Here is a 10,014-nt window from a genome sequence, read left to right on the forward strand (position 1 = left end):
GAAAGAATAACGACTTCGAGTGGATGACTAGCGACGAAGATGCATTTGAATCTTTAAAGAAAATCCTAGCTACACCCACAGTACTCACTAGGACACTCCCGGGAAAATATTATACATGTATCTAGCCATTGCTAAAGAAGTCGTGAGTGTCGTCCTGACCAGGAAATTGGATTTCAGCCAGAGCTCGGTGTACTTCATATCAAACACCATTGCGGGGGAAGAGGCGTGATATCGAAAGATCGAAAAAGAATCACTCGTGTTAGTGACAACATCACGCAAGCTCATAAGGTACTTCCTTGCACATTCCATAGTTGTCCGAACAGATTTACCATTAAAGCAAGTGCTTTACCAACCGGACCTCGATGGACATTTAACAAACTGGGTCTTATAATTGTCTGAGTTTGAAGTATCTTTCGAAGAAAGAAAGACATTGAAGACTCAGTTGTTCGTTGACTTCTTGGACGAAATGACCATGGTACCTCCACAGCCAAATCAAAATTGGGTGGTATTCAAATATGGGTCGTTTAACAGCCGAGGAAGCGGTGCATGTGTAATTTTGAAAAATACTTATGGGCTCATGATAGAAGTTACTCTGAGGTTTGAGTTCCGAACCACCAACAACCAAAATGAGTACCGAATAATAGTTGCGGGGTTTAAGCTAGTCGAGGAATAGATGTTAAACAGTAGGGTTTGTTCTTAGACTATGCTAAACTATTGACTATGCACATTTAAATAATCAACTAATTGTTATAAATAAATAAAAAGTACAAAATAAATATTGTATTTAAATCAACTTGATTTCAACAAAATTTTGGTCATAAAATATAAAATACTGCTATAAACTATTTTGGTCATAAGATTATTCAAAACATCTATTGGGGGGTAACAAACGTTGGACACGAAACACCTGCATCACACGAAACACCTACCATGCATCACTTTCCCCTCTTTAATAAAAAAAAACATTAATTTTAATTAGTTTGGTATATTTCAAGTGATTCTAACATTACAATTATTTGCCAGTCTTCCTCTGAATCGATCAACAGTTCTGGTAATCACCAGTTCTGGTAAGCGATAAGTCATTTTCCCCTTTGTTTGTAATATTGGAAAAGTCATCTTCATGAGTAGAGTAAGAAGAGTAAAATTCATTTGGCAGACATATTTTAGTTAAAAATAGCAAGGAGACTAAATTTTAAGCTTCATATCATTCATATATAGCGCTTAAGGTGAATAAATTCTTCTCACTCTCGAATAAATTAAATAGGTTTTCAATGTCTATAAACTTCTTAGAAGTAAATTGATGACTTTCGATAAATGATAAAGATGACTTTAAGAAAAGCACCAAGACTACTTTTAAAACACAACTCATAGGCGTAGATTCTCACTCAACACAACTCCACTGACTGAATGTGATGACGATCTCGAAGAGCGTTCCAGCAATGACAGAACCCTGGCAGCTTTTCTCCTCAGGTGGCCGTCCCCATATACATTCATCCCAGTAAGATGGAATAGACGTAATCTAGCCGTTGATCCATAGTATTCAACCATTTCCTTTGAGACAAACACCTTCTCCAAGAGTCCAAGAACTTCTGCCTTAAGAGAATCACTTCCCCAGTTTAAAATTTTCAATAGCGGTCTCATTGCATTCGACTCATGCAAAACACAAGCTCCTCTTTGAGGAAAATCTTCTATAACCAATGTGGAAAGTGTCTGTATAGCTTCGTAAGCAGTTGCATGAACCTCCTCTTGTAACAGCTTAACCAAGCCAGGCAGAGCATTTGCTTCCAAAAGACAAAATGTGGAATTCACATTGCAAACACTTCCGTGTGCCGAGCATAAAGGAGCTCGTGATGGTCGAAGACACCTGCAAAACGTTGATTTTGAAACAACTGTTAGCTTTGGAGTGCTCATGGAAAGATCACCAATGAATGCTGCTGCTCTTGCCTTTGCTGTCACTGAACCAGTATTGAGAAATTTTACTAACAAAGGATATATTCCCCGTCTAACCAAATCGCGCTGTGAATTGATATCTGTGGGATCTGTGAACCTAAAGAGTGCACTGAGAGCATTTTCTTTTGCTTCCATTGTACCATTTTTCAAAATGTTTATAATTGCATCAAGGCCACCTAAGTCAATTAATTGCATGGTGAGTTTTCGTTCGGATTTAGGAAGGTTAGCTAGTAAACCAGTAGCAGCTACTTGTACATCATTATTTTCGTCATTCTCAAGAAAGCCGACTAAAGCTTCAAGTCTTCTAGGCCTGAAGAGGTATTCAACAACTCCTTCTGGTTCATGTTGCGAGAAAAGAAAGAGAAGACTAATGGCAGTTTCCCTGATTTCTGAGTCAGAGTCATCAAGAAGGGGAAGAATTAGTGATACACCGTGCGCTGCCAAAACTGCCTTCTTAACTAAACCTGTCTCAAACTTGCAAATGCCAAGAAGAGCACGCAATGCAGGCTTACGGAAGTACTGAGCTGAATTAGGAAGCTGTTGCAGAGCTAGCAAATTGGTGATAATGTTATCTAATTCAAGTTGTTTCCCTTCTCCGTCTATAAAGAAACCAATTCCATCAGAAGAAGAAGAAAGCTTCTCAAGGATTTCAAAGCATTTAATGCTAATGAACGCCCGTGTCCGAAGGGAGAACATTAAATCTAGAAGAATGGGGACACCTCCATATGCAGCAATAATTCCCTTGTTGGCATGAACTCCTGCTAGTTTGACCAATGCTGATAGTGACAATTCTTTCGATTCAATGCTTCCGGATAGCATTTCTAGCAAAGGAGGTATAACTCCTTTCTCACCAAGGAGTTTTAAATTTGATTCTTCCAAATTGAAATTGATTATAGCTTTAGCCATCGATATTCTTGAAGACTCCGATCCTTAAAAATCAAATAAGGAAAAGTAAGACACAAAGGTTTTATTTGGTGCATAGTACAGCGAATGTGATTATGTACACCATGAAAAGAATAATTTATTTAAACATTGTTCATGAATCAACACAAGCACGCAACAAAGACAAACTGGAAAAGAATGTCTTGCTACCTTCAATCATGCGATCAACAAGTGCTTTGTACCAGCCAAACTTAGCAGCACATGAAATGTTTTCCTCATCTATTTCAAAAAGCTCCGTCAAAATCTTTTCTGCAATCCCAGTTGAATCGCTGACAGGTCCCCTTAGAATGGTAACAAGGTAATGAACTATGCTGGGATGCTCAGAAAGTTTTTTGCAGAAACATCTATTCCAACCAGAACGGTCTTGAAGCAACTCATAGAGTAAATCAATTGCTTCCTTTATTACTCTAGAGTCATTGTGTAAGCAGGAAATAATGTGACACCATCCTTGAGATCCAACCACTTTTTCCTATAAAATATGTAGAATTTAAATTGGTATTCATGATTGCAAATATATATATATATATATATATATATATATATATATATATATATATATATATATATATATATATATATATATATATATATATATATATATATATATATATATATATATATATATATATATATATATATATATATATGCTCAGTGCAGCGTATTTAAAAAATGTATGCTCAGCTTACATGAAAAATAAATATTGTTTTACCTTGTTTCTTGCATGCCCTTCAACAGCATCCTTCAAAGTAATCAAGATATTCATCTTGACATCTATAGAATCAGAATTCCCAAGGATGGAGATAGTAATATCAGTAAGCCCTCCTATAGAAATCCAATCTTTATTAATTGAATTCTCTCTTAGGAGAGTCTGCATCTGACTCAAGGACTCATGCAATAATAAGCCAGAATTAGATAATAAGTTTTCCCTGATAGACTTTATTCTAAAGCAGTAATTAAGTTCTCTCCACTCTACTATGGATTCTCTTAACCGAATGTTCGACCTTAAGGTTATATCTTCAAGAACCTCTTTTGTTTTCGGGTCAGTCATATTGCCACCATCAAACCAAACTTCGATGGCAGATCTCTCGCATGTAGTCCCGGTGCAAAGACTGACAGGATCTACCATAACAGCTCCGGTTATCGAACAAAGGAAAGAATTGAGTGGTGGAATATATTTTTCCCTTGAACCATATCGCTCTATTACCTGAACCCTTTGAAAATATTGCTTCTTAACTTCTTCGTAATCACTTGCTGCATCAGCTTGAGAGAGTAGCAAAATGATCTGCTCCAAAAATATAACTTCGGCTCTTTCTTTCCGGTTTGCAGCTTCTTCTTTTTCCCACCTAATGCTGGCTATCTCTTTGCTGATCTCTGAAGGCTCCACTGGCACCCCGACTGCCCTCGCTATCTCTTCGAGCATATTGTTCGCAAAAGCCTGATCTAATTTTTGCTCCTTAATTCCATGGTTCAACTTATCAACAATGTCAAGCTGAGATTGCGAAGCCTCAAACTCAGCCCTTTGCATCTCACTCTGTAGTCTGTTGACTTGATCAGAAATTCTTGATAGAACTTCAGTATTTGCAAGAGACAATGCAGCTAGAGACCTTCCTATATCCCTAATGACTTGTTCAACTTCCTTGACTATGTGACGACACTTCATAAGTAAGTAAAAACGGCCGCTGCTCCTGTACTTCTCAACCAAATTACTTGCTTGTTTTACATCTGATTCAAGAGACTCCAAAGCAACCCTTGCAGCTTGTGACTCATTCAATTCCTGAAGCTGTAATTCCTTTAGAACTGGTGCAATATCAAGCAGGTGTTTCGAAAGGACATTAAAACTTTCTTTGTCGATAAGAACATCTTTTGCAGCACTAGCTGTTCTCACAACCTGGCTGGTTAGAACAGCCAAAATTGTACCTATCGGTATGAGTTCCAATCCAACCATGGTAGGCGGTTTGTATTCTCTTGAATTTTTTACTCAAATCGTGTTTCTGTTGTGCAGAGGATGGAAGTTGAAACCACAACAAAAAAATTGTGCCACCACTGTGATTCTAACGTGCAGAGAACAAACTATCTATATGTCAGGAAAGTAACCAGACAAAAGCATAGAAATCAAGTCGGTGACAGTATTGTCAATCACGGAAAATAGCAATTTGATCAAATGCAGTGCTGTTGTTCAACAATATTTCGTACTAAATAATGTACCGCGGAAAAATAGTAATCTGTTCAAATTTTCACCATTATGGCCACTATTTGTCACTAGTCAATGGTAACCATAACTCAACATGAACATTTCCACCATCAACATAACATCAGTCTCTTTCAGTTCAAAGTCTAGATAAAGGCGAACATATTCCAGTCAATGACTCCATGCAATGCAGAATTGATTTTTGGCGTGACAATGAAATTGCAAACATTGACTAAGTTACTTAATAACAATATGTTCCTTTCAATGCAGGAAAACTTCATTATAAAACAACAGAAACAATAGAAAGAAGTCAAGATTCGTAGTTCACACGGTGTCCATTACAAACGCTTACTATTACCAAAACGTATTGAATACTCATATCAAACAAAATAAACTACTCCTATTTTTTAACCCACTTCCAAGTTTGTTGATGTAGCTTCTTGAAAGTGAACAAGTAACGCTTCATACAGGAAAAAAAATTAATTCACACTAGTTTGAATTCCATCCATGCTGTCGGAATTCATATTGACAAGTATTGTGATATATAAAAACAATTATAAAATTATTATTTTACATATATTGGGATTAAAAATATGATTAACTACAAAGAAACTATAATATGTTACAACTTAAGAATTTCGCAAATAAGGAAAGAAAAACCTTTTATTTAAAATAGTTTTGGAAGTCATTAAACATTATACATAACAGTGGCACGTTTAAAGTGTTACAGATACTGGTACATAACCACTAAAGCACAACCAACCCACATAGAGCATTAGGGGTTGTTCCTTTTGCGAGCTATCTCCCTCGCCATCTCTCGAAGTTCCTCTGGTGGTGGTGGCTTTTGTGTATCTTTGGGATATTCAATGTAAGACTTCTGCAACATGATAACAAGAAAATACAGTTTAGAAGATGATATATCTAAATGATAACTTTAACATAACTGTACTAGTATTTATTTATGCTCAGAGTGATAAGATTTCAAAGCCAACAAGCAATGACAATTAACTTGGGAAGGAAACTACTGGCAATTAAGACCATGGAATGGATTATTGTAAACAAAATAAAAAATAATGGATCAAACTTTTAAATTAATAGAGCTTCAGTTACAATAGCAATTTGTTAAAATTCTGCTACAATATAGAATTGATACAGTCACTATTAGCCAATTTGACAACAATCAATAATATTAGGTTGCAAAATTTCACATAAATGTTCCAGCCATTTTTTTCCATGTTCACGCAAGATCTTTACGAGTTTGGCAGAAAACAGAAACTGATGTAATGAGCTATTATTGTGAATCTGGAATCTTTCTGATAAAGTGCAAAACCCTACTATAACTTATATATAAAGCTAACCAGGTTCAAAAAAGAATCTGAGTCCATTGGATATGTAACTGCAGTTAATTGATTCAATTACAGATAGCAGATAATTCTAGACTAACAAACCAATAAAGAATACCGTTCTAGTATACCAAAGAGTCTCTGCTCATATCTGCTTGGAAATTGAGGCTATGCATTTAAAAATACTCACTCTCCTCAACTCACAAATGTACCTTTTAACTAAGGACAAAATGATAAGGTTCACATAAAATCCAACAAACTCTCCTAGACCCACACAAATGCAACAAACTTGAAGTTGGAACATTTTCACTAGAAGGAGGAACTGCGCGATGCAAGAAGGCTTACATACCCTTTGGACCCCTTTGCTCTTGACTGGGGCCAGTGTTGTTGATGGCAGATAGCGGTCCATGGCAAAAAACCAAAATTCTGCAGTAACACCTGACACACGGTGCTGTTGCACCGCCATCCTTTTTTGGCCATGGCGGAGAGCCTAAAATCCGCCACTGCTATCTGCCATGGTCAATATTTGACAGCACTGCTGGGGTTACTGTTTACGTATGCAAAATAGTCTCATAGTTGGAGAATTGAGGTTGAGGGTACTTTATAAACACACCCTCTCTTCAACTCCTTAACTCAATCTGCTGAGGTGTCTTTTAACTAAGTAAATATTAATAACTAGTAGCCATTTTAATCCTCGAAGCTGTATCGGGTCGGTCAATATAGTCCCTCAAATTTTAAGTAGAAAATTTAGTCTCTGACATTAAAGAAATAACAAAGAAATAACGTAACTGCAATTTTGTTCTCCTTATTTTGGTGATGATTAATTTGTAGTCGTAATATTTTTACAATTGGATTTTCGGGTCTTTTTTAAAAACTTTTGAGATTTTTTTCACCCTGTCATTTTTGTGTGTGCGATCAACGTCATTGATGCGGCACAACATTCTGACATCTACCTTTCTTCTGAACTCCTCCAACAATCTGTCCTCAACCTTCGACTCATGGTCGTTGAGTCTGAGAGACTCGATTTTGCGAAGGCAGCACAATTCTACTTTGAGATCTTCAACTCAGTAGTACCACATTATAAAAAATTGCAGGACCAGAAATTTGACTTTAGAAACGGTGGACTGCAAGTTAATTTTGGTCCAAAAAATGAGATAAGAAAAAATGCATTTAAGCCTAAAGAATATAAGTCAATTTAGTTCCACCTTCAAAATGTTTCTTTAGTAAACATCCATCAAAACCACTAAAAAAACAAACCTATAGACTTAAATAGTCTTTTCCTGCATCAAAACAAGCATAGAATTGTTAAAACTATGGTGCAGATTTAAAACAAAAAAAGAGTCAAATAGATTGATATTGATCAACCTTTACAATTCAATGACTAAAATGTCTACTAACTCATAAAAAATTGGCATAGTTCTATGTTGTCGATAGCGCGCTTTAGCGGAACCGGACCTCACCGCGACACTTTTGGACTGCTTGGCATTATCTGTGATAGCGGCCGCTATTTGTGTAGTCATTGTGGCACTTTCGCGGTGCAATCGCGATTCTGTAGCGGTTTGCAAACCGCTATTGTGAAGATGAGGGTAAATTTGTAAATTGGTATTTTGACCCTTTTATTTGAATATAAACATACAAGTGTTTGCTTTAGGTCATTTCACGTGTTTTTTGTTGTTTCCTCTTCACTCGCGTGTTTGCGTTTTAGAAAGTCGTCTTCTTCAAAAAACTTCTTCCCATAACTTCTTCAACATTCTTCTTTGAAAATCAGCAAGCCATCCATCATTTTCCAAAACCATCACCGTTCTTCACTTATTCATCTATTCCTTAACCTTTCTCATCCATTCACTGCTGATTTCTCCTCTGTTTTATTGTGTTGCTCTTTTCTTAGCAACCATGGCATCATCTTCCAAAAACAAGGGTTTTTTAAACCTATCGGTGACAATATTGACATAGGTTGACAGTGAACTAATAAAGGCCATTGCAAAAAAAAACATTTGCTTGTGGTTTTTGTGAGCACCCTTCAACTGGAGAAATAACACGAGCTAAGAAGCATCAGTTGGGGATAAGGAGAGAAGTTAAAGCTCGTAGGAAAATGTCGGTTGACATTAACAAAATTCTACAGGAGAGTTATGATAAAAAAAACAAGTTGCTTGTGATGAATATATGGCTGATGTTATGAAGATGTTGTACAGGAAATATCAAACCTTCGGGCAATAAAAAGGCCTTCAACAGCTTCTTCGAGAGCTAAGAATAATGCTAAAGGCCCGATGGATGCGCCAATGTTTCAAAATCCAGAGGTATCTAATAAGAAGACGTTGTAACTAGCTAGAATGCAAATATCCATTAAAGATTCTCGTATGGAAAATGCAAGGGCGTTAACTAATCAATAGATTGCTCGTTAACTAAGATAACTATTTTATTTACTCTCGGATGACCGAATTTTACACCTACGTCTTCCACATCCGAGCAATTTTTCACTAATTCGATAAGAATGTGAGACAAGTATTAGCTTATTATTACTAGATGAGCACCACTAGGGAGGTTGTAAATGAATTGAGATACAAAATAATTTCAAGTTAATAAGTACTTTCCAGAAGTGATTGTTTGGAAGTTAATTCAAACCAACTCTTTAACATCTACTTGCAACATAACCCTAAGTTTTGTGATCATGAATTGAAGTAAGCGAATAAAGACGTAAAAGAAATTGAAAAAAAGTTACAGAGAGAGTGTGAGAGAAGGAGAGAAGTTACTTTTCCGATGAACTTGTGGAGGGTGTTGTCGGTGTTGCTAGCATAAACGTACATAAGAACGATGGGTACAGTAACGTAAACCCCAAACTTGGCGATCTCTAGAATCCCCTTCGAAGTTCCCAGTGACGACATCTTTCCTTTCCTTCCAACAACAAACTCAGCTAACACCTCAGATCAAATCACACACCTCTCTATTGAAAGAAAATAAAATCACACACCCCTCCATTCAACGGACCGGGCCAATTTTTGGGCATTACTTTATCCACCCTATACACCCCCTTATTGGGCTGAACAAACCGTATTTTAAAATTTTATTTTTGGACGTACTTAAAATGCATACCGCGCTTCATAAATAAGTCATTCTCTTCATGTCAAAAAATAGTTTTGAGATGCATATACGAAATCACTTCCAAAAAATTACGGATATTCGTTTTGGAATTATTCTCAGAAAATACTTTGTGTTTTACAAGTTAACCACCCACCTCAAACTTGTCAAAAAAAATTTTAGAGATACATCTCCATAATTTTTTTGGGATGATTTTGTAGATGCATCTTCGAAATAGCTTTTGAAAACATTTGGGAGTCTTTGTCTTGGCAGCAAGTGTCTCAAATTGATATTTTTTTAGACCATTTACAATAGGGATATATTAACAACATGCTAATTATACTAATGTAATTTAAGGGTGTCATATATAAATTCAAATTCAAAAACATTATCACGCTATATAATTTGTTCAGAAAATACAATTATTACCTAAATACAAATAAATAAATTATTAAGTATTTCTAAACACACCCCCCTTCTTTCTCCTCTGCCGCATGTAACCCAACGCAATTTGT

General features: G+C 36.2%; 2 protein-coding genes across 2 annotated transcripts; both read right to left on the reverse strand.

Moving 5' to 3' along the window:
- Positions 1–1,191: 1,191 nt before the first annotated feature.
- Positions 1,192–5,591, reverse strand: LOC131631420 (U-box domain-containing protein 44-like). The gene is made up of 3 exons (XM_058902215.1): positions 3,603–5,591; positions 3,043–3,361; positions 1,192–2,879 (listed from the first exon to the last, which is right to left on the reverse strand). The coding sequence occupies exons 1-3, from the start codon at positions 4,836–4,838 to the stop codon at positions 1,366–1,368; spliced, it is 3,069 nt and encodes a 1,022-aa protein (XP_058758198.1). The 5' UTR covers positions 4,839–5,591; the 3' UTR covers positions 1,192–1,365.
- A 135-nt stretch (positions 5,592–5,726) lies between these two features.
- Positions 5,727–9,390, reverse strand: LOC131631421 (uncharacterized). Its single transcript, XM_058902216.1, has 2 exons — positions 9,175–9,390; positions 5,727–5,958 (listed from the first exon to the last, which is right to left on the reverse strand). Exons 1-2 carry the CDS (start codon positions 9,304–9,306, stop codon positions 5,857–5,859), a joined length of 234 nt encoding a protein of 77 aa, XP_058758199.1. The 5' UTR covers positions 9,307–9,390; the 3' UTR covers positions 5,727–5,856.
- Between the last annotated feature and the right edge of the window lie 624 nt (positions 9,391–10,014).

The sequence above is a fragment of the Vicia villosa genome, unplaced genomic scaffold (genome assembly GCF_029867415.1).
Source record: "Vicia villosa cultivar HV-30 ecotype Madison, WI unplaced genomic scaffold, Vvil1.0 ctg.000822F_1_1, whole genome shotgun sequence".
In the NCBI taxonomy this organism is placed as follows: Eukaryota; Viridiplantae; Streptophyta; class Magnoliopsida; order Fabales; family Fabaceae; genus Vicia; species Vicia villosa.

What these genes read in the sequence shown, in the direction of transcription:
- LOC131631420 (XM_058902215.1), bottom strand. Translation starts at nt 4,838, where the DNA reads ATGGTTGGATTGGAACTCATACCGATAGGTACAATTTTGGCTGTTCTA. An exon ending in AAGGGCATGCAAGAAACAAG is followed by an intron (nt 3,362 to 3,602) that starts GTAAAACAATAT and finishes CATATTTTATAG; the next exon opens with GAAAAAGTGGTTGGATCTCA. An exon ending in TGTTGATCGCATGATTGAAG is followed by an intron (nt 2,880 to 3,042) that starts GTAGCAAGACAT and finishes TTGATTTTTAAG; the next exon opens with GATCGGAGTCTTCAAGAATA.
- LOC131631421 (XM_058902216.1), bottom strand. Translation starts at nt 9,306, where the DNA reads ATGTCGTCACTGGGAACTTCGAAGGGGATTCTAGAGATCGCCAAGTTT. An exon ending in TCCACAAGTTCATCGGAAAA is followed by an intron (nt 5,959 to 9,174) that starts GTAACTTCTCTC and finishes ATCATGTTGCAG; the next exon opens with AAGTCTTACATTGAATATCC.